Source organism: Tenrec ecaudatus, chromosome 8 (genome assembly GCF_050624435.1).
Source record: "Tenrec ecaudatus isolate mTenEca1 chromosome 8, mTenEca1.hap1, whole genome shotgun sequence".
NCBI classification, from domain to species: Eukaryota; Metazoa; Chordata; class Mammalia; order Afrosoricida; family Tenrecidae; genus Tenrec; species Tenrec ecaudatus.
The window spans coordinates 39,813,441-39,841,432 of record NC_134537.1 but is presented as its reverse complement, the minus strand read 5'-3'; the positions used below and the strand labels follow the sequence as shown (position 1 = coordinate 39,841,432).

At 39.6% G+C, this 27,992-nt stretch overlaps 1 protein-coding gene across 1 annotated transcript; it reads left to right on the top strand.

The window, feature by feature from the left end:
• Positions 1 to 39: 39 nt before the first annotated feature.
• PIGX (phosphatidylinositol glycan anchor biosynthesis class X) lies at positions 40 to 27,992 on the top strand. The gene is made up of 6 exons (XM_075556251.1): positions 40 to 372; positions 3,248 to 3,311; positions 6,866 to 7,007; positions 12,904 to 13,117; positions 17,442 to 17,542; positions 26,521 to 27,992. The coding sequence occupies exons 2-6, from the start codon at positions 3,250 to 3,252 to the stop codon at positions 26,662 to 26,664; spliced, it is 663 nt and encodes a 220-aa protein (XP_075412366.1). The 5' UTR covers positions 40 to 372; positions 3,248 to 3,249; the 3' UTR covers positions 26,665 to 27,992.

Here is a 27,992-nt window from a genome sequence, read left to right as displayed (position 1 = left end):
TCTTCGCCCCGCCCCCTGACGTCGAGGGGCGGGGCGGCAAGGGAAGCGAATAAGGGGAACCCGTGAGGGGACCGAGACGACCGCAGCGCGCGGCGGCGGAACTTTTGGAATCTGGGGCTCCGGGGAGGCCGGGAGCCGGGGGACGGCGGCTGCCCGCACGGAGCCCTCGGTCCCAGTCACTGGTTCGTCGCCATCGCACTCGAGGAGGCGACTTCCTCCGTCCGCAGTTCATCCCCGCGCGCCCTCCCGGGGCGCTGGCCTCCGACGTCCTGGCTGTCCCGGCGGTGGCCGTCCAGGCGGCGGCCTGGCTGCTGCTCGCCGTGGCGCCCGGCACACCTGCCTCGGCCTTCCCGGAGGGCTCGTCGGGCGCTGGTAACGCGGAGGGCGGGGCTGCACCTGTGCGGGCCGGTTTAGGGCGGAGGAATGGCCGACCTGGGGAGCCTCCCGGCTTCTTCATTTGTGCGCGTGCTGTCGTGCACCCCGGCTTGGGAGCCCCGAGCTGGAGGAAGTAAAAGGGAAAAGACCTCGCACGCCTTACTTTCCCCGCCGCACCACTCTGCACGCCCGCGTCTTCGGAGAACCCGGCTTTGGCGAGGACTGTATTAAAGTACAGAAAATGTACAGCCGAGAACGAAGCGCTTTGGGGTGCTCTTGGAATACGTGCGGCTCATGACCATTCAGTTTAGTAGAGCCTCAGCGCCCGGCATGGTGTGAGAATCCTCTTCAGAATTAGAGATTCGAAGGAAATGACCAGCTTTGCTCTTCAAACACCTGAGATAGTCACTAGATTGAGCTAGGGCTTCTTTGCGACCTTAGGCTGCACAAGGGCCTTGCTGGCTTTTTTGAGCTCGAGTACGGAGTTAGTAGTCTTGTGCTTGGTGCTGTGGACCCAGTCCTGAGCCAGACAAAAGGCCCCAACCCTCACACATCTGTAGTATAATAGAGGGGGACAGACACGTACAGTAGTAATTACAACAAAGCGTCATGGAGTACGTTCCAGCTCAGACATGTTGGGTTGCTAACTACAAAGTCGGACATTCGAAAACCCCAAGCCACTCTACAGGAGGAACATTAGGATGAGTGGTTCTGTGAGAATTTACAGGAGCCCTGCTGGTGTGTGCAGGTGACGCTTGCTGAAAGTGAGGACTTGAAGCACTTGATTAAGATCGGGGATTGCAGCCTTCGTATGAATTACAGCTCAAATGTAAAGAAGACCAAAATTCTCACAACTGGACAAATAGGTAACCAATAGGTAACATCATGATAAGGGGATTAAAGATTGGCATTACAAGGATTTCATCTTGCTTGGATCCACAACCAATAGAAGCAGCAGTCAAGAGATCAAAGGACACATTGCTTTGGTTAAATCTGCTGCACAAGACCCCTTTAGAGTGTTGAAAAAGATGAGAGGTTACTTTGAGAACTAAGGTGCACATGACCCAAGTCATGGCATTTTCAATCGCTTCCTTTGTATGTGAAAGTTGAACAATGACTAAGGAAGACTGAAGAAGAATCGATGTATTTGAATTACAGTACTGGTGAAGAACGCTGAAAGTACCATGGACTGCCAAAAGGACAAGGATGGCAAGACTTCGTCTTACATACTTCGAACATATTCTCAGGATAGGCCAGTCCCTGGAGAAGATCATCCTACTTGGTAAAGAAAAAGACAGTGAAGGAGAGGAAGACGGTGGATTGACACAGTGGCTGCCAAAATGGGGTCAAGCATAGGAGCAATTGTGAAGATGCCCAGGATCAGGCTGTGTTTCATGCTCTTGTGGATAGGGTTGCTATGAATTGGAACCAACTCAACACCTAACAACCACAACAAGGATTTACAGCCTCCGAAACCCAACAAGGCATTCTACTCTGCCTTATAGGGTCACTATGAGTCAGAATAAATGGCAATGAGGTTTTCAGTATTTGGTGACCATCTCATGGTGGATGTGATTCATTATAATAGAATTTAAGTCTAGGAACTGCACTTTAAATATGTGTGTGTGTGTATGTGTGTGTGTTCTCTCCAAGCTACCTTCATTAAAATGAACTATAAGAGACATCTGGTTTTTACAAGAGGTACATATGTTGTTTGTTTATTTAGGGAAACATTATATACTTTTTTTACAAAGACAATTAAGGATTCCTTTAAATGAATAGGTAGAGTGAAAAGAGCTTAAGCTTTAAAAGTCAGACGAACATTGTTTATCACTCAAAAGTTGTCATCAACTCATGATGGCCCCATAGGTCAGGGTAGAACTGCCCAGATGGATGCCTGACATTGTATATCTTTATGAAGTAGAAAGGCTAATCTTTCTCCCACAGAGTGGCTGGTGGTTTTGAACTACTGACCTTATGGTTATAAGCCCAACGGGGAACCCAATAAGCCACCAAGGCTCCAAGTAATATTAAAGCAAATGCTTGTGGAGAATACATAACTATATCATAGGCCCTATTCTAAGTCCATTCACATGTATCATTCCTCTTGACCATTAATTGAAAGATAAGTATCTTGCTCAAAGTCATGTACATATCAAGTGACAAACATTTGAAACAAGGCAATCTAACTCCAGAAGAACCCTGATGGTGTTGTGTTGAGGTGTTGAGCTGCTAAATGCATGCTTGGTTCAGACCCACCAGCCACGAGCGAAGAGAAAGATGTGGATGTCTACTCCTGTTTTCCAAGATGTACAGTCTTGGAAATCCTAGGTGGGATCAGTAGGAGTTAGAAGAAGGAAGACCACAGAAACATTGATGTCTTGGAATTGTAGTTTTGGCAAATTTTGAAGGTACTGTGGACTCCCAGAAGGACCCGCAAATCGGTATTGGAAGAAGTACGGCCAGAATTCCCCTTAGAGGAGGACCCTCAATTTGATGGGGTGACAGATTGGCTGCAACAATGGACTCAAGCAAAATGATTGAGAGAATGGCTCAGGACCAGGGAGTGCTTTCTCACATAGATTGGCTGCGAGTTGAAACTGACTGAACAGCAGCAGCATGAATCTGAATGGACGTGATGGCAGTGAATTTAACTCGAGGGCCAACCAATGTTCTTACTCCTCTGCTAAACTGAAAGTAGATCTATGTGGAGCTCAAATGCCTTAAGTTTTTCAAGTTTTGTTTGTTTTCTTTTTAGACTCATTGGGTTTTCTGTTGTAGTAAGGCTTATTTATTATTTAAAGGTTTTCTAATTCTTTCATTGAATGCTTATTGCTTATTTTATTTAAAAGGTTTTTTGTTGTTCTCTTAGGCATGAAGGCCACATGTTCTGAAATTATTTTGAGGCTAGAGGTTTTGAAAGATGGTTTTCACAGGTAAGTACCCATTAATTTCTACTTAATTTAATATGTTGTTCCTGGGGCAGGGAGTACTGATTGTGATATTGTATATGTAACTCTTTTTTAAAAGTGGCTTAACTATGGAAGTGTACGATATGCTAATTTTATATCAATAAAACTATTAAAAAATAAAATAAGATATTCTGTGTTATTTAGAGCAAAAAAATAACTGAAACATGGATAAATTTGACAAATCACTTAAAGTTTCTTAGTGGCAGATGAATGTGGTTTACATTTGCAAATAATGATAAAACTGAAGAAAAAGAAAAACTAACATCATGTGTATGTATTATATACACATGTATGAACACATTCTGTTCTGTTTTTGTGGCATTGAAATGGCTTGAAGTGGCATTTTTCTTACTTCTCAGAACAGAGAACAAGGGCTTAGAGAATTTAAATGATTTGGTAGAATTTAGGTTTATAGCACTCTTAACTCAAATTTATGACTATCCTTTTCTAAAGCTATGCTGTCAAGTACTATCATGAGTGTATTGTTTCTGATTTATTTTCTGCTCCCAAATGATTAGTTTCCAAAATAGAAATTATCCTCACAAGTAGATATTTTCCAATATTGAAGATGCTTTGAGGAGACTGAAAATTTTGGACGTTTTCTTATGAAACTGCTTCCATAATTTTGTACCACTCTCAAATACTATTTTGAAATAACTCAGATATTTACAATAGAAGTTCAGCTACATTAAGTTTTAAAGTCGCTTCATTTTATATTCACCTTAAAGACCTCTCACTTTCTTCTCTCTTCTAAGTGAGTGTACTAGATGGATGGTTAGCAGGAATACGGTAGGAAGAACTTGGCCTTTTCTCCCTGTTTCAAACACATTGGAACTCAAAATGTAGCTCTGCCACTTAGTATCTGGGAGCCTGTAGACAAAGTACTTAGGTCTTTGCTACCGTCTCAGTAAAATTGTGTACTGACAGTGTTTCTTCATTGGGGTTGTGAGGATCAAACTACAGTATATGCAAAGTTTCTTAATTCTTACATAGTAAATCCACAGGAAATGTTACCTGTTACTACTGGTAGTAAGGTGATCAAGCTGAGCAGTTCAGTTTCAGTCAGAGAAGATGTGACTATAAAATAATAAACCTGATTTTGGGAAGGAAGACAGTAGAAAAGTACTTCTGAAAGGGTTTTTGGTGGAGTTCCAAACGCATTCATCTAGTATCTACGTCACTTAGTTTATAGCTTCTCTCTATAACTGGGTACATAAAACTATTATCACAGCCTGAATTTTAAGAGGAGCAGGGTGTGCCACATAATTCGATTTTGACTGTTTAACAGTAAACATTCTAAGAAGGTTGAAAGTGATCCCTAGAGAGGTTATTGGAATAGTACAGGTAGTTCTCTGGGTATCAATCCTGAAGATAGAAAGCAGAATGTAAAACTGAAGATGAAGAGTGACAAAACCCCCCAAAAGAGCCTCAGAGAAAAACAGAAATCCTACTTATTGGAAACTTTCGATAATATTATAAAAAGAAGAGTTTGTCATTTCCTCCTATTTCTGTCTTGTTGATCAAGAAGACTTATTTCCACCCTGGAAAGGGTGAAGCAAATATTGGTAATTGGGAGCTGACATGCAGAATAAGTAAGAGGATTGCACACCAGAATTTAGCTACTACATCCGAGTTCAGGATTTCCCCTCCCTGATGATCTGTATCTCCATAGCAATAGGAGAACTTGCTTACAAGATTGCTGAGTTTCCCTTTGTAATCTTTGGGCACAATCAGGGAGTGAGGGCAAAGTATATGATAGTGAGGTTAATGTCGATTCTGGGCAGAACTCCAGACCAGGTATTTGTGACCAAAGGTAAAAACTACCAGAAAGATGTTTATTTGTTTTCATTGACTATGCAAAAGCATGTGACACTATGGATCATAACACATTATATGGATAATGTTACAAAGAGTGGGAATTCCAGGCCATGGGACAATCATTTAAATAGAACAAGGAGAAAACTGGGTGCTTTAGAAGATGCGTGTCAGGGTGTTTTCTTTCACCGTACTTACTCAATCTGTATACCGAACAAATCATCTGAGAAGCTGGGCTACATAAGGAAAAGCACATCAGGATTGGAGGAAAGCTCATAAGCAATCTGTGATGACGCAGATAATACAACCTTGCTTGCAGAAGGGGAAAAGGACTTGACGCACTTACTGATGAAGATCAAAGACTGCAACCTCCGGTAGAAATTATACCTCGACAAAAGAAAAATCCTCGCAATACAAGGAGAAAGGGTCGGATTTGTCAAGGATTTGGTTTTACTTGAATCTACAATCAATGCTCGTGGAAGAAACGGTCAAGAAATCAAGTGACAGGCAAATCTGCTGCAAAAGACTTCTTTAAATTGTTAAGTAAAGATGTCACCTTGAAGACTAAGGAGTGTCTGACCCAAGCCATGGCATTTTCTTCCTTTCTTTTTTAAACTTCTTATTGTGAATTTTCTGAATGTTTACAGAGCGAATTGTTAGTTTCAATAATTCACATACATTTTGTTTCATCCTACTTTAATGCTTTCACTGGAACATCACTTATCCCACGTCCTTTGGGTTCCCTTTTTCCTCCTTTCCTAACCTTTCTGAACTTGCCCTTGGGTAAATGCTGCCCATTTGAACTCAAAGGGTTGATTATCGTAAGGTGTGTATATCTCACTACTGTCGTGCCCCTTATAGACCTGTGTCTTGTTTGGTTGAAAATTGAACTGCAGAGATGAATGAATTCCGTTCAGACCTAAAGGTTAACTAAGGCGTTCCACCACTCTCCATCTGATTGGTAAGCCTGGTCTCTTATTATTTTGAGTGTTGTTCTATATTTCCTACCACTTTATCCAAGACTTTCTAATGAGATCCCTTTCAGGAGAGTTCAAAGCCATAGTATTTTCAGTTGCCTGCACGCATACGAAAGCTGGACAGCGAATAAGGAAGACTGGAGAAGAATTGATGCCTTTGAGTTATGGTGTTGGCAAAGAATACTTGATATAACATGGACTGCCAGAAGATCCAAAAAATCTATCTTGGAAAAAATACCGGCAGAAAGTGCCTTAGATGGAGTATGGCAAGACTTCATCGCTTACACTTTAGACATGCCATGTGGAGGACCCCCACCCCCACCCCCCAGAAGGACATCATGATTGGTGAAGTAGGTCAGCCAAAAAAGAAAGAGAGAGCGAGAGAGAGGAAGATCCTCAACAAGGCAGATTGACCCAGTGTTTATAACAATAGGCTCAAATGGCAACTGGTAGAAGTGACGGGATGGCTAGTAATTTGTTCTGATGTACATAGCGTCTCTGAGTCAGAACGTAACAACAACATAATAACCATACTGTGGCTCATAACATGAATTTATGGAAGATATAATGGATGATTCTGACAGAGTATAAATATTTAATTTGACTCAATCTGTTTGTGGAAAATGCATTTGAAATGTTATATTGCTGCTGATTTAAACATAGCATTATGCTATTTTACTTAACAATTGAAGGAAGAAATTTACTGTAAATATATTTGTCTTACAGAGACCTTTTAATAAAAGTGAAATTTGGAGAGAGCATTGAGGATTTACAAACCTGTCAACTCTTAATTAAACAGTATATTCCTGCAGGACTACTTGTGGATCCATATGAGTTGGCTTCATTACAAGAAAATAACATAACAGAGGTATAACTATAAGATTTTTTGAAAGGAATTAATTTAGGAATGCTAGAATTTGGATTAAGGTAAAACAGTAGGCAAGTTAGCATTGTATTGATTTCTCCCTCCCCCATTTTGTTAGAGTGAGTAAAGTGATATTTTTAGAGCTATGGTGAAATAGTTTAAGAAGTGTGATATTCACATTAGAATAATCAACCATTTATAATCAAAAGGGCAACATTTACCCAAGGACAGAGTTTAAAAGGGTTAGAAAAGGAGGGATGGAAACAGGAGGGAGGAAGTAGGAAAGTGATGTTACATTGGGGGGATTGCAGTCAATGACATGAAGCAAAATATGTATGACTTACTGAATGGAAAACGTCTGCTCACCCAATTTTTAAAAACAAGGAGGAATGTAGGGTCAAGAGAAAAAAAACACGCCTGTTTAAAAAGTGAGTCACATTAGTTAGAAATAAGCCAACTAAATTGAGCTAGTTAAATGTTACGTGCTTTTTGATAGAGTGATTCATATGTAACTAAGAAAACTATATATGTGTTTAGTGCATTATGTTTTAAGGATATTAAACATTAATAACTAGTGCTTTAGCAGAAAGGATGCCACTATAGATTGACATAAACTTCTCTTTCTCTTGATTTTGTTTCCCAATCTAATTCCTAATTATGATCCTTTTAAGTAAATTTCCTTTTTAAAAAAGTATTTTTTAGGAAACTATGTATCTCATTGATGACATGTAGATCATTAAAAGTTGATTACTTGATACATCATTTGCTATTTACTGCTGCCTAATGGGGTTGAGAGGAGTCCTGGTGGCACAGTGGGTTGTACATTGGACTGTGAACCTCAAGGTCAGCAGTTCAAAACCACCAGCCTATCCTCAGGAGAAAGATAAGGCTTTCTATTCCCATAAAGATTTACAGTCTCAGAAACCCATGGGGTCTCTATGAATCTGAATCAGCTCAAATGGCAGTGAGTGGGGTTGAGACTGTGACCTAATTCCTTGTACATACTTTATCATAGAAAGTAAGATTATGCTACGACACTGACTGGGAAAAAGAGATTTTCTATGTAATGAATAGTTGCTACTTCAATATGTAGATTGAGATCTTGATTCTGCTCCATGAGATTTATATATGAGATAACATTTTTAGCAGTAGCAAAGAGAACCCTAGGTCCAAATTAGATGTGTGTGGCAAGATGATGCTTTATAAGGAGATTTTGATAGTTTGTAAACACTTTGAAATTAAAGACAAGACTTAATAGGTCCCACGTCTAAGTCAAGTCAGGTGAACCTTGTTTAGACAGGGTTGTTGTTAGGCGCTCTGGTGGTGGCACAATGGGTGAGTGCTTGGCTATCAACTGAAAGTTGGCAGTTCACACCCACCGACTGCTGGATGGGGTGTGTGTGGGTGCGCCTGGTTACCCCACCCCGTAAAGATTGTGGCTAGGAAACCATGCAGGGCAGTGCTACTCTGTTGCACAGATCTGACACAAATGACAGATGTGGCAGCATTTTGTTGCTTAGTTAACTGTACACTTGCGTAGTTGAGGGTTGTCAAGAAGTATGAGTCCTTGTCCATTAACCTATGCAGTTGCTTTAGAATGAATTTTTGATACACATTTTCTTGATGACATATGCTGCTTTGTTTTATCTCCACTGAAAGTAGAATAATAAATTATGGCTTTTTCAAATCAACAGTGGAATTGTTTCCTGTTTTGATGGTTTGGGCTTAGGTTTTGGAGATTCATTCCCTTGGGATTATCAGGTTAGGATCCTCCCCAAAGATAGTTCCTTGTTTGAAATCTAAAATGTACACACGGCCACTGGGTGGTTTTTGTTTTTATAACCTGTCACAAGGTGGGGCACCTACTATGACATCCTTTTACCTTCCTTATTGTAGTTGGAGCCCTGGTGGTGTAGTGGTTATGCTCTGGGCTGCTGCTAATTGCAAGGGCAGCAGTTCTAGCAGATCCTGTGGGGGTTGCAACAACTCTTTCACAGGGGTCGCCCGATTCATAACAGCAGCAAAATGACAGTTATGCAGTAACAATGAAAATAGTTTTATGCTTGGGGGTCACCACAACATGAGGAACTGTATTAAAGGGCCTCGGCATTTGGCAGTTTGAGAACCACTGTACTAGCTAGGACAAGACTTTCTTCTCCCCAAAAGTGACAGTCTCAGAAATCACAAGGGCAGTTCTACTCTAGCCTGTGGGGTCTCTGAGTCAGCACTGACTCGGTGGCAGTGAGTTAATGGAGCCAGGAAGACCTGGGGGCGCAGCGGTTAAGTGCTTGGTTGCTAACCACTAGCTGGTGGTTTGAGTCCGCCCTGTGGCTCTCTGGAGGAAAGTCCTGGTGATCTGCTCCCACGAAGACCACAGACTAGAAAATCCACTGGGGCAGTTCTACTCTGTTATTTGGGGTCGCCATGCGTCAATATCACTCAACAGCAACTAACAACAATAGGTTTTAAGGAACATTTAAATTGCCTACGAGATACTCTCACACCATTATTTTTGGGTTAGCTTCAGTTGTTTGGTTCATCATTGATCTTGCTTGAAAATGAAGTAGATCTCTTGGGACTCATTTATTTATTTATTTATTTTTTTTATGGGACTCATTTTTAAGAAAATTGTTCTCATGTAAAAAGTTGGAATCTAATCCACAGATCATAAAATTTACTCTTTTAAATTGTACTCTGTACAATTAGTACAGGTACATCAAGGACGTTTTCATCATTCCCAAAAGGAATTCCTTAAAGGCACCCCCTTCTTAAATTTTAACTTTTGATCACACATCTGATGAAGGTTTACAGAGCAGATCATCAGTTTTACCGTCACATCCCCCAATTTCACATCCCCCTCCCCATTCACACCCTTCCAGGAATCTCCGATGACGACTGTATTTGGTAATCCAAAAACCAGACTCACCGCCATCCCATCAAGTCTGGCTTATCTCCACCCTATAGGACAGGGTAGAACTGCCCCATGAGTTTCCGAGACTGTCACTCTTTACAGAAGTAGAAAAACCCATCTTCCTCCCATATTTAGTAATAGGGCTGTTACAAATGTAAATCACTAAGGTGAGATCATACTAGGGAGGCTAGGCCCTTAAACCAGTATGATTGACATCCTTACAAGAAGACGAAAAGAAATACCAGCACAGAGGGAAGATGGCAAGTAAAGACTGAAGTGAGGTTCAGGTATGCTGCCACCTGCCAAGGACTGAGTGGGCTTCCAGACGCTGGAGAGTCAACAAAGTCCTCTCGAGATTCTGGCCTGCCAACCTCTTGATTTCAGACCTCCAGCCTCAGAAGTGCGAGACAATACATTTCTGTTTTAAGCTATCAGAATGTGTAGCAATTTGTATGACAGCCTGAGAAAGTTAATGCATATACGTATGTTTAATATCAACTGGTCAGATATTGTCTCGTTTATATTGTGTTACCTAATTGAATAGTGAGGTCCGTTTGACTTGGCTTTCCATCTTGAGTTTATTACCTATGAGCTGAATTGTTTTATCACTCTGGTACTTGCTCACTCATAGTTAATCGTTTCTACTCATAAGGTTGTTATGACAATTAAAGAAATATTGTATATAAAGTCTGAAAAGTAAATGTGTAAAATGAAATACAGGACACAGTAAATGTTCAAAGAAAGGCACCATTGTGTACACACATACAGACATGTACACAGAGGCTTCAAAAAGTTGGTAGAAATTTTCATTGTCTTTTAATTCCTTTTTCCATGAACTCTTTGATGCCTCCATGTGTTAGTTGCCCTCTGAAATCCAAGTGGAAAGCATCGAGTTTAGTAACATTACCTTCTTTAGCCCCAGATTGCATTAGTCCTTTAGCAGCCTTATCTCAAGGTAATATAATTATCACTTGAAAAGATTTCCAGAAAGTTTTTTAATAGCTAAATACAGGAATTTGGACTTAATTAAATGTTTTACCTTCCTTCGTGTAGTTCCCCCCCCCCCTATTTTTAGGCTGTTAAGATGTTTTTTGTAAACTAACAGATGTATGTCATTATTTATTTAATAGCCAAGTTTCTATATGAGGAAGCTTTCAAAAATTTATAGAAAAATGGACTTTAAGTGACCATGGAATTTTTCCACAAACTTTTTGAATCCCCCTTGTATGACAAATGGTTCAGAAGCCATGTCATGAGACACCCAGGGAACTGAGGCTACTTCCCTGGAGAGGAGAAAGCAGACGGCAGCATGACTGCCTTCTGATATTTGAAGGTCCCCTCGTGCAACAGATTTATGGCGGCCATTGTAAGCAGAACAACTGGTGAATGTCATAAGCCAGGAAATCAAGTTTCCACTTATGAAAAAAAAGAAAGAACCTTTAACCAGTAGATAGAAAGAGAAGACTCAAAGTGCTCTTTCTTCCGGTTATTGTAAGTATTCAAGCAGTGGCTTATGAATTCTTTACAAGTTCTCTCATGTGACTCTCTCTGAGGTTCACCATGACTCTTAACATTATGTAATTCCTTGACTTTTGCCCATCAAGCAGATACTGCTGCGATTAACATAACAGGCACAACATGTGAAAAAGAAAGGGGGGTCATTGACAAACAGGAGAATCAGATGCCTGCTGTAACAGGAGGGAGTTACTGTCTGACTTTCTGGGTAAACAACAGGGCTTTGCCGAGGGAATCTGTAGAGAAGTTGTGTGTGTACATTTCTACAGATACACATACATTGCACATACAGTGTACAGGCACGCAGTTAGGTGTGTATATATACATGCATACGTTACATGTTTAGGCAAAGATCACATTATAATTTAGGACTAATTATGGCTACTTGTGCATTTTCACTTTTGGTAGAAAATACTTCGGTTTTTAAGAACCGCGTATAATTTTTTCCATTAACGTCGTATACCTGACATAAAACGAGTGCTGCTGATCTTACAGACTTGGCTTTGACTTCCTGACCACAATGCTCTAACTCACCACCACCTTACTGGCTTCTCTGAAGAACAGGAAATTACCAGCATGATACCAATCATTTTGACCCAGCATAGACTTAACTCTTTTTGTCAGTACATTTTATACTTATTAAATAATTCCAAATTTGTTCATAAAAATTCTTGGTAGTGGTCAATACAGATATTTAAGAGAAATAATTTTTATTATGGGGATATTTAGGAGCCCTGGTGGCTTAGTGGTTATGCATTGGGCTGTGATTCCCAAGGTTAGAAGTTAAAAACCACCAGCTGCTTTTTTCAGGAGAAAGACATGGCTTTCTACTCCTGTAAACAGTTACAATCTCAGAAACTCACAGGAGCAGTTCCCCCTGTCCTATAGAGTCACTGTGAGTAGCATTGGCTCGATGGCAGTGAGAATGAGACAGCGCTCTGGGTTAAGCATTGGACTACCAACGACAGGATCAGCAGTTCAAATCCATGCACCAGCCATTCTCTCTGGTGGGAGAAATCATGAGACTTTCTGCTCCCATGAAGAGGTACAATCTGTCCACTAGGGTCTGTATGATTCTGAGTAAACTCACACAACAATGGGTTTGTTTTTGGAGGGGTTGATGGCACAGTGATTAAAGTGTTTGGCTGCTGACCAAGAGGTCTGTGGGCTGAACCAGCCAGCCTCTCTCTGGGAGGAAATGTGGTATTCTATCCCTGTAAGATGTGTAGCCTTGGAAACCTTCTGGGTAGTTCTGTTGTGCCCTATGGGTTTTGTTTTTGTGTGTGTGTTGGAATCAACTTTAGTAAATAAAGCTTTTATTCAACACAGATCATATCTTGTGTTTTCTTAAAAATTGGGATAGAAACTGCTTGTAAGGGAGGTAAATCTAATAACTTTTGCTCATCTGTGTAGCACGTTTTAAAATGTTATTAATTCATATCTTCTGGGTAATACATGCTTTCTTTCTGACAGGCAATGATGGTTTCAGAAAACTTTAATATAGAAGCTCCTAACTATTTGTCCCAGGAGTCTGAAGTTCTCCTTTATGCCAGACAAGGTTCACAGTGCATCGACTGTTTCCAAGCTTTCGTGCCTGTGCACTACCGCTATCATCGGCCACATAGTAAAGATGGAGAGACCTTCCTTGTGGTCAACAACCCAGATCTGTTGATGTCCTGTGACCAAGGTGAGGGCTGCAAATCTATTCTGAGGGTGGAAAATGAAAATAAAGGTATGGTGACAAAAGCAGTGTTTTGTTTCTTTCAAAAATTTAAATGGCAAAATGTAGCATCGATAATAGAAAAACACAAATATGTAGCTTAGGAAATTGTTATAAGGAAAATACTACCCAGGACAAGAAGTAGAACTTTGCCAGGCTCCTTAGTAGCAGTAGCAGTTTCATGTGCCCCGTCTCTCCTTCTAAAACTAACCCACTAACCTTACCTTGGCTTTCTTTAGAATATTATCATTCAAATGGATATGATTTAGCCTTCCCTGCTTTAAGACTCTTTGTTATCCCACTTATATCTTTTCATTTACAAGCTTCCCCTCTGTACCTATTTTTTCCTTTAGAACTTATCTATCGAAGAAGATGACCCTTTGACCTGTACATTTTCTGATAGATTTTGCTGGTTGAATTTATGATCAGCATGCTCCTCTGATCTCTTTATTTCCTGGAAGTTGGCAGCTGGTTCTAGAAGCATGAACAGATTCAAATCTGATTTCTTTGGCAGGACTATAGGAGATGTGTATTGTCTGGTTGTGTTTCTGTTTGTGATATTTGCAGCCTTTGATTCTCATTACCTAGATCCATTCATTTATTAGGAGTTGGCAAATAATAATACTTTAATCTTTTCCCATTTTAAAAACTAGTTATATTTGCCTCATCTACTACTGTAGTGTGCCTTCAAGTAGATTCCAGTTCCAAACAGAGACCGTATAGGACAGAGCGGAATTATGCCACGACTCGAGGTCTGTGACTCTTTACTGACGCGGACAGTTCTCTTTCTCCCACAGAGCACTTGCTGTGTTCGAACCACCACCATTCCGGTCAGCAACCAGGCACGTGACCACAGCCCTACCAGGCTTCCTTTCTCATCTACTAGCTGAGGAAGACCACATATGGGATAGACCACATAGATTCCTGATTCTTCCCCCTTATTTGTTTTAAGCTAATGAGTTAATTTTCTGCCATTTTTAGAAGGTGTTTAATGAGCTTGAAAAATATTGATTTTCCCATATTTAAAAGTAGTCCTTTCAATGACTTAGTGGTTAAGTACTCAACTTCAAACTGATATGTCGGCAGTTTGAACCTATGCTTGGCTCTATAGGAGAAAAGATCTGGCAGTCTGTCCCTGTAAATATTGCAGCCTAGAAAACCTTATTGGGTGGGGGGCGGGGTCAGTTCTGCTTGGTCCGAGATGGATGCCGTGAGATGGAATTGCCTTGCCAGCGTGAAACAACAAAGTCATATATTTGAGTTTGAATTAGTTGAATTTCTTATCATTATTTTTTCCCTAAAACTTTATCGGTAATTTAATTAGGTTCTTTGCAAGAAATCTAGAACATCAATTTGTGGGGATAAACTCATTTGTGAATGTAAATGTAGCAACTAACATGCAAGTAGCCGTGGAGCTGGGGGACTGCTTTGATTCTTGCTAAAATGTGCCTGTCTCTGGCTTTCTGTAGTTCACTTTCTCAGCGTCAAAGACCTCACCTTCTTGGTGTCTGGGCTTACACGCTTCTTGAAGTAGGCATCTGTGGGATGTTTAGGAATTTTCACACCACTGAGATCAATTTTAGTGGCGGCGATGACAAATTCCTGGTGCGTTCTACACAAAGGAACTCGATTGAGGGACAGAGGTCCAGTCACAAAGAGCAAACCAATGCCCAGCTGCTTCAGGAAAACCACTCTTCCTGAAGCTTATCTTCTCAGAGATTCATTTTCCTGCCCCTGCTGTCTTTTGGTTGCTGTTGGCTTGGTATTGCTTTTGTCCAGCCTCAGATTTTTAATCTGGTCATGTCTTTGTTTGTGAGGTATTTCTTGTAGGCAGCATATTGATTTATTTTGTTTTCATATCTATTCTGCTACTCTCTCTTTACTGGTACATTTAGTCCATTAACATTCAGTGAAATTATCGATCTGTATCTGTAACTGCCATTTTGCTTTATATGTGTGTGTGGTGTGTTTGTATGTATGTTTAGTTTCTTTGTACTTCCTGTGTTATTTCCTTACTCTGGGTGTGCTCTTTGTGTGTTGGTTTTTATGAGGGGATTGTTTTGTATGTTGGTTTCAGGTTTGTGTGTTATTGCTTTTGTATTTTGGGCCATAGTACGTCATTGAACATTTTTTTGTAGCGGTGGTCTTGTTTTTGTGAATTCTTTTAGTTTCTCCTTGTCTTGGAATACTTTTACCTCCATTTTAAATTTCTTAACAGTTTTACCACGTTTGCATTTTCAGAGTGTATTAATTATCATGTTTTGTAACCACCGCTCACTTTTCCCTCGAGTTTTCAATTCCATGATGCTCCAATTTCATTTGGCCTAAAGCCAGGGTTGATGAACTGTAACTGAGATTTAATCTGGATCACTACCTTTTTGATTAGGTAATCTATGGCTACCTTTCCAATGATTCAAAACCAAAACCAAACTCACTGCTATCGGATTGGTTCTGACTCATAACAACCCTATAGGACAGAGTACAACTACCCCTTTGGGGTTCGGGGGCTGTATGTAAGCCTTACAGGAGCAGCAAGTCTCAAATCGCTGACCTTGCAGTTAGCAGCCTATTTTGTAATCTACTAGGCCACAAGGGCTCCGTATTAGAACATTCAGAAAGAGAAAATCAATATAAAGAGAAGTCTGTCAGTCAACCTGTAGTGACACCGTTGCTGCTAAAACACTAGTTGTTGAGTGGCAGAGTTAAAGTTGCGACAGAGACCATATGGCCACAAAGCCTAAAATGCTTTCTAGCCGGCCCTTTGAAAGAAAGTTTGCCAGTGCCTGACCCAAAGCGTGATGTTGATATCATTATTTTCCCCTTACAAGTCACATGTTCTTTCGTCTACATGGTCTTTATAGCTTGGATTGTTTCCTTCAAGTCTGTTAACCCTTTCTGAAGTTGCAATTTCTATCTATTTTATGGGCCTCTCTTTCTGGTGAGCTTTTTGTTGTCTGGAGGAATGTTATTCTGCTCTGTAGTTCACGTGGTGTCACTTTTTGACACTTCTTTTTCTTTCACTTTCGTTTTCCCTGCTCCCCTCAACTTTAATTTCACTCGTCACCTTCTCTTCGGTGTGAGACTTTGTCCTGCAAAGGAGTCTCGGTGGCTTGGTCTGAGACTTCACAGGGTCAGCCCTCTACAGTACACGTTTCATTGCTGTTCTCAGTTTGAACCCCTTTGGGATTATAAGCAATACCTGTTGACTATTTGGGGTTTCTTGTTTGCTGGTCCTTCCGTTGTCCCTTTGTTTCTTTTGCTTTCTGCACAGATGCAGGTGTTACAGGACTTGGTGACTTTGGGTGTTTTTTTCTCCGTGTGCATGTGGACTCAAGGGAATACTTTTGTACCTAGTTGTCTTGTAAATGCTGTCCATTAAAGTTTGATTTTGTTCTTTAATTTTTTTCTTTCTGGTTTTATGTGGATATGGGGGTACATTTTTTTAAACCTCCTTCAGTTTTCAAAAGTCAAGACCTTAATTCTGAGAAGCCCCTTTCAGATTTTGGCTACTGTTGCTCCGAGTTGGTACTAACATTTACAAAAGTCAATGGCATTTGGACGGAAGGCTTTTAATCATGTTTGCTACCATCACGCATTTTGTTACAGGAAAATAAAAGTGTTCTTGTTGAGTTTTCTGTCTCTTTTACTTACTCTAGATAAATTTTAAAACGTGCCCCTTCATGAGTGAGCATGTGGGGGTCTGATATTACTCTCCTTGATTGGAATGCTCTTTATATGAGTAGGTTTACTGTATGCAAATGTATTTAACTGTATAATGTAACTTCTATGCAGCCTTCATAATGCTGTCATTTCTTAGGCATTCACATAGAACAAGTTACTAAAATAAAACAGCATGTGGAAAGTGGGTCCAAAACATACATACTATGAATGCTTCAAAAATTCATGGAAAAATGAGATATTTTATAAATATTCCATTTTCTAAGAACTTTTTGAAGCTCCATTATCTACCATGGTCAGGTCTGGAAATGAACTCAGCCACATGTCGCAAATTTCATCAAGCATTAGGTGTCTAGGAACAATAACACCATTGCATACCTTAGAATAAGGAGATCTAAAGGACAAATTTTCCCAGGACAAAGTTCAAGAGGGTTAGAAAGAAGGAAGAATGGAAACAGAAAACACAGAGAGAAATGGGATAAGTGATGTTACATTGTGCCAATTGCAATCAGTTACATGACCTGAAAGACTTATGTTAGGGTCAGTTGAAGTCTAGATTACAGTGCAAATACAGGTTTTCTGACATCTTGTTCTACCCACTTTGCCCCCACAGAGTTCCCAGTTTTGAAATGCTGGGCTCAGTCAGAAGTGGCAGCTCCTTGTGCTTTGAGGAGTAAGGATATCTGCCAGTGGAAAAATATGAAGTATAAAGCAGTAAGTTAAATTGTTTTACATTTGAATCATGCTGCCTCATAAAAACTTTCTGTAATGTTTCTATCACATTTAAGTATTTTGTGATGAACACCTTATGTTATTCCATAGACTACTGGAAGAAGTAGTTTTGTTGACTTTTAATGTTCCTCCTTTGCTACTGATGACCGCTCTTTACTTGAGTAGAACCAGAGAGCAATTTGTGGGCTAGAGGCTTAGCCTCTAGTCTCTTAGTCGTGTACATGAGTCCAGAGCTAGGTCCAGTTGATGCGCTTCCCCACTCTTCCCAAATTTTGTTTATTTTGTTGTTGAAAATATATACAACAAAACACATACCAGTTCAGTCATGTGCATTTCAATGACATTGATTGCATTATTTGAGTTAAGCAACCTTCCTGTATCCTCCTTCCTGAGTTGTTTTCCCCATGTTAACCTAAGCGCACTGTTCCCACTAAGGTCTTTACCTAATCTATTTGGTTGCTCTTGTCCATTGATCCTGCGTAGACAGTTCTTAAAAGAGTGTGATGCTCAAGGTAGGCCTTTTTTACTAGTTAAGCTAAATTACTATTTTGTGTCAAGATGACTTCAGGAGATAGTTTTGGCTTCAGGTTCAAAGGCAATAGTTTCAGGTGTTTTCAACCCTGCACGGCTCCAGCAAGTCTAGAGTCCGTTAGAATCGCAAGTTCTAGCTTGCACTTTCCCCTCCCCTTTTGAATCAGAATGTTCAAGAGCAGCAGCCAGGCACTGTCTGCTCTCATGGCAAGGGAGGCAATTGTTCACTAGTAATCAGTCACACATTCCAAAATCTACCCCACTGCCATTGGGTGGATTCCAGCTCATAGCAGCCCTATCTAGGGCTTCCAAGACTGTAAATCTGATCTCTCTATCAGATAGCCGCTGGGAGGTTTGAATCACAGTTCCTTTCCCCTGACTTCCTTTCTCCTACTGACTGGGTAGTACTCCACTGTGTATACGTATACTGCCCTTTGTTTATCCAGTCATCTGTTGATGGGCATTTAGGCTGTTTTAATCTTTTGTCCATTGTGAATAGTATTGCAGTGAACATTGGTGTGCAAATTTCTTTTTGAGTCTCTTTTCAAATCTTTTGACAGACATCTAGGAGTAGAATTGCTGGACCAAATGCTCGTTTTATTTTCGTTTCTTTTTAAGGAACCACCACACGTTTCCACAATGACTATACCATTTTGCATTTTTTAAATCATTTTATTGGGGGTTCATACAACTCTTATCACAATCCATACATACATCAATTGTGTAAAGCACAGTTGTACATTCGCTGTCCTCATCATTCTCAAAACATTTGCTCTCCACTTAAACCCTTGGCATCAGCTCCTCATTTCCCCCCCTCCCTCTGAACCCTTGATAATTTATAAATTATTATTTTGTCATATCTTACACTGTCCAAGGTCTCCCTTCACCTACTTTTCTGTTTTCCATCCCCCAGGGAGAAGGTTATATGTAGATCCTTGTAATCAGTTTGCCCTTTCCACCCCACCTTCATTCTACCCTCCCAGTATCGCCACGCTCAGCACTGGTCCTGAAGGGATCATCCGTCCTGGATTCCCTGTGTTTCCAGTTCCTCTCAGTACCAGTGTACATACTTTGTCTAGCCAGATTTGTAAGGTAGAATTGGGATCATGATAGTGTGGGGGAGAAAGCATTTAGGAACTAGAGGAAAGTTGGATGTTTCATTGTTGCTACACTGTACCCTGACTGGCTCATATACTCCCTGCCACCCTTCTGTAAGGGGATATCCAGTTGCCTACAGATGGCCCCCAATCTGCACTCCCCCTCATTCATAATTATCTTTGATGCCTGATACCTGATCCCTTAGACACCTTGTGATCACACAGACTAGTGTGCTTTTTCCATGTGGGCTTTGTTGATTCTGAGCTAGATGGCCATTTGTTTACCTTAAAGCCTTTAAGACCCCAAATGCTATATCTTTTGATAGCCAAGCACCATCAGCATTCCTCGCTACATTTGCTTATGCACCCAGTTGTCTTCAGCGATTGTATCGGGGAGGTAAGCACACATGATATGATTTTTTGTTCTTTGATGCCTGATAACTGATCCCTTCGGCACCTCGTGATCACATAAGCTGGTGTGCTTCCTCCATGTGGGCTTTTTTACTTCTGAGCTAGATGGTCACTTGTTTACCTTCAAGCCTTTAAGACCCCAGACGCTATATCTTTTAATAGCCAGCTACCATCAGCTTTCTTCACTACATTTGCTTATGCACCCATTTGTCTTCAGCAATCATGTCAGGAAGGTGAGCATCATAGAATGCCAGTTTAATAGAAGAAAGTGTTCTTGTATTGAGGGAGTACTTGAGTGAAGGCCCAAAGTCCATCTGCTACATTAATACTAAGCCTATAAATATATGCACATCGATCTATTTCCACATCCTCATATATAAATATATTTACATATGTACGTGCCTGTATTAGACCTCTATAAATGCCCTTTGCCTCCTAGCTCTTTTCTCTATTTCTTGTTACTTTCCTCTTGTACCACTATCATTCTCAGTTTTCATTTGGGTTTCAGTAATTCCTCTTGGTTATGTTATCCTTGATCAAGCCCTACCAGGCCTCCTACACCCTCCTCACCACCAATTTGGATCACTTGTTGTTCCCTTGTCCCTGTGTTAGTTAACACCACTTCCTTTCCCCCTACCTCCTCTTCTCCCATTTCCCCCAGAACCATCGGTCCTGATGTTTTCTACCCCAAATTGTTCATCCAGCCTATCTTATTTAGACAGACCTGCGGAGATAATAAAGTGCACAAAGACAAGACAGAACAAAACAAAGCAACAGAAGAAAATGACAAAACAACAACAAAAAAGAAAAGCCTGTAGTTAGTTCAGGGACTGTTTGTTGGCCCTTAGGAATGTTTTCCAGTCGAGTCTGATGGGGCGCCAAGTCCTGGCCCCAAAGTCTATTTTTGATGTTCGCTGGGGACTTTGTTGCTCTGTTCCCCTTGCTGTTCTGTTGCACACCCTTAGTGTTTTGCCTCGGTGTGGTGGGATCAGATGGGGCGCAATTCCCGCACTGTGTCTCCAGGGTTGTCCCCTGTAGGGCTATGGATCAGTGAGGGATGGCATGTCTCATAATGGGGCCGGCCATATGGTCTTCTCTGTTGATTGGCTGCTCTGAGCGGAAATATCATCCTCCAGACTTGGTGGGCCAGGATGTGCTCCACTCTCTCTTCCTTTCCCTTCATATGCTCCCATGTGGTCTGATCACATATGTCCCTCTCCCTTGAACTGCAGCTTCAGCGCTGTCCTCTGAAATAAATTCTTCTGGAGGCATTTTACATTCTTACAAGCAATATATAGGGGTTCCAGGTTTCCTGCATCCTTGCTAACATTTATTACTTTGGCTTGTACATTGCTATGATACTGAAAGCAATTCCTCTGGTATTTCAAATACTATCAGAGTCACCTAGGATGGACAGGCCTCAATGTAAATTTCAGAATAAGGGATGCATGGAAGGAGGACCTGATGGTCCACTTATGAGAAAAATTGACCAGTGAAAACTTTATGGATGGATAGCAGCAGAATGTTCTCTGATATAATGTCAGAAGATGAGCCCCTCAGATTGGAAGCCCTTGAAAATACAACTGGGGAAGAGCTACCTCCTCAAAGTAAAGTCAACCTTAATAATGTGAATGGAACAAAGTTTCCATTTTCTGATGAGGCATGACTCAAAAACAGGGAAGAAGCAGTTGCAAACATCCATTAATAATCAGAAGATGGAACATATAAAGTGTAAAGCTAGATACGTTGAAAGTTATCCAAACTAAACGGGATTCATAAATACCTATATCCTGGACCTTAGCAAGCTTAAATGAACTGTTATTGACCATTTTGTATCAGACAATCATAAAGTCTACTCTGCCAGGAAAGACAAAGTAAAGAGGGTGGCATTGCATGCATCATTAAATAGAACCTTTTCAGATCAGTCCTCAAGACAGTGCTGTCACTGATAAGATTATATTAATATGCCTATCTAGAAGACCAGTTAATATATTTTTCAAATTTTAGCATAAACCATGAATGCCAAATGTGAAGAAATTAAAGACTTATACCAACTTCTTTAGTCCGAAATTGATCAGATATGCACTCAAGATTACTGGTGATGGGAATTCGAAATTTGGAAACAAAAGAAAGATCTCAGTTGGGAAGTATGGCTATTGTGATGGAACCTGTTCCAAGGATCATGTGACAAGTTTTGCCAGGCTTATTTATTACAAATACGTTTTTCCAGTTACATAAACAGAAACTATACAAATACACACCGGATGGAATACACAGGAATCAAATAGACTATTTGTGGGAAAAGACTATGTAGAAATTCAGTATCATCAGTTAGAAGAAGACAGGGGCCACATATGAAACAGACCATAAACTGTTCCTACACAATTGTATGTTGAATGTGAAACAAATTAACAAGTCCACAGAGCCAAAATATAATGTTGATTTATATCCCACCTGGATTCAAAGACCACTTAAGAATATATTTAACTCAATGAATGCAAATGACCAAAGACCAAATAAGCTGTGAAATGACATGAAATATGCCAAACAGGAAGAAATCAAAAGGTCCTTAAAAAAAGAAGCAGCAAAGACCAATATGATGTCAGCGAAGACGCTGAGACGAGCTGTAGAATGTAAACGTGAAAAGGGGAGAAATTATAGGGAAAAGGACCGAGCAAAAGGTTTCAGAGGACAGCTTGAACATGCACAGTATTGAAATACACAAAGACCTGGAATTAGAAAGCCAAAAGAGAAGAGCACTTTTGATTTCCCAAGCTGAAAGAACTAAAGAAAAATTCAAGCCTTGAGTTTCAATAGTGAAGGCGTCTTCCTATGGGTAAAATAATTGAGTGATGCAAGAAGGTAGAAGGAATGCACAGTCACTTTACCAAAAATAAATGACTGACATTCAACCATTTCAGCGGGTAGCATCTGATCAAGAACCAACAGTACTGAAGGATGAAGTCCAATCTGTAATGAAGGCGTTGGTAAAAAGCGAGACTCCAAGAATTTAGAGAATGCCAGTTGAAATGTTTCAACAAATATATTCAGTGCTAGAAATGCTCATGCAAACCAAGAAATTTGGAAGACAGCAACCTAACCAACTGACTAGAAGAGATCCATATTCATGCCATTCCAAAGACAGGTGCTCCAACCCAATATAGACACTATAAAACAATATCATCAATATTATCAAACAATACATGATTTTAAAAAACATACCCCATTTCTCTCCCAGTAGGATAGCTAAGATTTTTTTAAATGTTGCTGCTGTTGTCAGGTGCCATCAAGACAGTTCTGATTCATATATGCCAATGTACCAAAGAAAGAAATGCTCCTTAATAGTGAGGTTGCAAAGGCTTGTTTTCATATACTTTGGATATGTTGTCAGGAGGAAGTCGTCCCTGTAGCGCATCGTCATCATTGATGGTTAAATTGAGGATCAGCATAAAAGAGAATGACCCCTGAGAAGATGGATTGACACAGTGGCTGCAACACGGGCTCAAATGTAGCAATACTTTGTTAGCATTGTGCAGGACTGACAATGCTGCATTCTGTTGTACATAGTGGCTGTTATGGGTCAGAACTGTTTTGAAGGTAACAGCAACAACAAAGAGCCCTGGTGGCATAGTAGATTATACTTTAGGCTGCTAATTACAAAGTCAAGAGTTCAAAACCACCAGCTATTCAGGAGGAGAAAGATGAGGCTTTTTGCTATTGTAAAGATTTATTCCTTCAACTACCGTGGGCTGAGAAAGGATCCCAACCTTTTTGCCCATTGCCGCCCCCCCCCAATCAAATCCCACACCTTTTAAACTATCTTTTCAGTGCTTTTTCCTCCTCTCTTATTTTTTCTTTCTTATTCTTTCTCCTCTTCCTCTTTGTTTGGTGGTTTTTATTAATCCTCTCCTGCACCATTTGATGGAGACATCTAGCCCCAAAGGACCCAGCTTCCCTCTGACCCTAATAGTTGCATCAAGATGTCGTGGAGACAGCAGTCAGTTTCAGTGCACATGAAGAAAACAAGAGAAATAGGTACAAGTAAGTGAATAACACCCAAATCCAAAGGAATTTTCTGAGGAGGAAAAAGGCTTTGGGATCACCAGAAAAATAATTCAGAAGAACAATGTTGAGATACTTCCAGTGGATGGAGAGAGATGGAGAAAGCTCTGGAAAACTAGAACCCTTACAACAATGATAAAACAAAACCCCAAACATAGAAAATGAGAAGGTGAATACGAAGAGACCAGATTAGACCACACTTTAAAAGAGCACAGTAATAGAACTGAAGAAATGAGAAAGCAAATTAGTGAGCTTGAAGACAATTCTCCTGACTACAGCTGCCCAGAGGGACAATCAACAAAAAGAGCCAAAGAAGACAAAGAAAGCCTTAGAGCCATGTGGGGTACTATCAAGAGCAACAACTTACATCTCACTGGGTTTCTGGAACAGGAACAAAAAATCCTCAGAGAAAACAGTGTAAAAAATTTTGGAAAAAAACTTCTCTAACAACAGTATAAAAGAGAAAACAACTATCCTAGAAACTAAGAGAACTCCAAACAGGATGGATTCCAAAAGAAAAACATCACCATATAGCCTAGTTAAACTGTCCACTATCAAGGACAAAAGGATAAACCTAAGAGCAGTAGAGAAAATACAATAGTAACCTACAAAGGAAAGCCAATGTGATTAAGCTCAAACTTCAGAGCAGAAACCATGCAGGCAAGAAGACAGTAAAATAATACATATAAAACCTTGCAAGAAAAAAAAAAACCACTGCTAACCAAGATCTTGCCCCTCAAATATGAGGGAAAAGTAATGTCCAGACAAGGATAATTTAAAGGAATCTGTAAAAATAAGACCAACATTACAAAAGTACCAGGAGGAGCATTTTGGACCGATAATCAACAGCAGACAAACCTGGGGTCAACATAGACGACAACACCACCCAGAAGTCAATACACTTTAAACAGGACTCAAAATAAAACAATTTATAAGGTCAAATATTGGGAGCCAGAGATATCAATCCACAATGAAAAAAAAGTATAAAGAAAATAGAGAAAACTATAAATATGAAACATTTAAATGGAAAGATAAGTAGCTCTTAAGAGAGAGCATACTGTTTTAAATATGGGGGGCGGGAAGCGGTGGTGAGGGAGGCAGGATAACAAGCTAACTTCAAAGAAAATAGAAAAAAAGAAAATAATAAGATGGAAAAAGTGACCAGAAAACCCACGAACAAAAGGAACTTGGCACAAAATATAAGAACAAAGCAACCAGTAGCACCACAATAAAGTACACAGGAAAATGACATCAGTCAGTCCGCACATAGCAGTAACGTCACTGATTGTTACTGGAGTAAACATACCAGTTAAGAGACAGTGTAGTAGAAAATAAGATTCATCAGTATGCTGCTTACAAGAAATACACCCTACGCACAAAGATAAAAACAGATTAAAAAGTTAAAAAGCAAAGGATGGGAAAAAATATATCAAGCTAATAGCAACCAAAAAACAAACAATATTAATCTCTGATAAAATAGACTTCAAGGCAAAATCCATCATGAGGGACAAAGAAGGACATTACATAATAATTAAAGGAACAATATAAGAATAAGACATACTATTATAAATATATGCACACCCAATAAAGACCCTCAAAATATTGATCAAACTCTAATAGAACTGAAGCGAGAAATAGACAATACAACAATAGTAGATGGTTCAATGCGTTACTCTGGAGGAAAGACAGATGATTGGGAAAGAAAGTCACTAAAGACACAGAAAAGCCAAGCCACACAATTGACCGATTTGAATTCTGAGACATAGACTGAAAACTCCACCCAACAAAAACACATTATGCATTCTCTTCCAGCGCACAGGGAACATTCGCTAGAATAGACCATATGTTAGGACACAAAACAAGCCTTAATAAAATAAAAATATTGAGATTTTATAATCCGTTTTGCCAGACTTCAATGTTATAAAAATTGAAATCAAAAGGAAGAGCAAGAACAAAAACATCAAAGACATGGAAAGTGAACAACACAGTCCTTATAAACAACTGGGTAATTAATCGAATAAAGATTTACAGCCTGAAAACACCCACAGAGGCAGTTCTAGGTCCTGTAGAGTTGCTATGAGTCAGAATGTACTGATGTCAGGGAGTTAACGGTCCAGTGTTAACTATTTGATCTTAACTGCTTTCTATTTACTGGCAGTGGTCAACATAGCACACTGTTTTCTTCTCTTCAGAATGATGTCTTTAACCACTCTACTCTCTTTCCTCCCCAAGTCACCGAACATTTTGAAAGCTTATAGAGCTATAATAAAATTTCCCAAACTTTCTTATTAATACCTTTTATCTTCAAACCAAGTAGAAAATAAAAACTAACACAAGCAAAGAACTTTTGAGTTACTAGTCAGCACCACAACTAATTAAGGACACATTTAGTTTGTGCATTTGGTCAATAGAAAACTTGTTAAAGCCATTTGGGGAAAGAGATATTAAAATAGAGAAGTGAATATAGTTTATTTCCAATTTAGAGAAAAAATTACATTCTGGTATGAATCATAGTAAAGGAAAATAAGTATTTACATTCATTAGAGGTGACATAGCTGGCATTTAAAAAAATTTTAAGGACATATTTGATTCTATGTAAAGAGTTGACAAGATCAGAACTAATGAGAATTTAAGCATTGTGGGAACTAAGTCTAATTCTGTAACATTGAGTGAAAAGTTGGATCTAGCAGGCATTTAAACAGTAATGTTCCACAAAGTGTATGTATGTATATAACACATTGATTGAAATGTTTTTTTTAAAAATGATTAAATTACAAAGCAAAGAAATGGGGGGTCACCCCGTAGATTATATATTTTAAATGATCTCTATATAATTCCTGTCTCCTTGTCTCTACTTAGGTACATAAGAATGTGACGCTACAGGTTCCAGTGGGACTGACTATACATACCTCTTTAGTATGTTCTGTGACTCTGCTCATTACAATCCTGTGTTGTACTTTGATCCTTGTAGCTGTTTTCAAATATGGTCATTTTTCCCTATAGCTTTTTTTTAAGTTGAATGTTTTCCATAAATCTAAATAAGACTTACATATTTATGATTACAAGTGTTTTCCTAGAATTATATGATTACATTTGTCGTGTATTAATTTAGTTTTTAAAATATACTTAATGAAAGAATCAGGACAAAAATTATGTTCAACCAAGGAAACTTTTCATTTTTCTCCGCTGAATCAAAAATTCTGTTGTGTAGATTCTTGATAATCCTCAAGCATCAGGTATAGAGAAAACTTAATTTTGTAAAAGTAATATTTATTTTGTAAAAAGTGACTTCATTTTGAACTGATGAGTGAATAGGAGCTTTTATATTAAAGGAGAAAGTTGAGGAAGCCATTACATATAAGAATTTTAATAAAGAATAAAATAATATGCATGAATCAGAATTTGATTTCATAAGAAACTTAATTTCATCAGAAAATTTATGGTGGAAACATATTCCTCAGTACAACTTTTCTGGGCTTTTTCTCACCAATGTAGTTTTCAATTTCCTTAAGACTTCTTATAATAAGCCTGGGTTAGCCTGGGTTGACTAGAGAAACAAATTCATAGACACTCATGTGCATAAGAGAGAACGCTACATCAAAGAGCAATTATATTTGAAGAAAGCATCCCAGCCCAGTCCAAATCAAGTTCATAAGTCCAATATTAGGCCATATATCAATACTAGTCCATAAATTCCTCTTCAGACTCACACAGCCATGCAATGATGTTGAATGCAGAAAGATCACGAGCCAGTCAGTGAAAGTCTTATGGATCTAGTGGTGGTGGAAACATCTCCGCGCTGGTATGGGTCTCCCCATGGCTCCTCCAGCTCTAGGGCTCTGGCTCTTTTCAGCGTAGCTCCATATGGCTTATCAGCAGGAATGTCTTGCAGGGTGTCGAAGCAGAGAGAGTGTGTGTGTCTGGCCTCCAGGGAGCTATTTTATCTCCTTTGTGCCTCCAAATGAGGTCATCAAGCTGTGACTCCACTCCTTTGTAAGTTGACACCAGAAATATGACTAACACAAAGCCCTCATGATCATCTGTGTCCTTCAAGAAATAATCTATCAAGATAACTACTTTGGAATCTGTAACCATCAGAAATCACCTTTAACTGGCTAAGTAAATTCCCGTAGAAACCACTGTTAAGCTAGTACCCCTTTTGTTGAAAGCACACTGACAAGAAAAGAAAAGTGTATTCGTGGGAGAACTTGCATACAGCCATTCATTGATCATGTCTAAACGTGTTTGGAATGAACCCATGTCTGGATGAACCAGAACCCTAACAATACTTTTGACTCATGCTTAATTTCCTAAAACATTTTTTAAGTAGA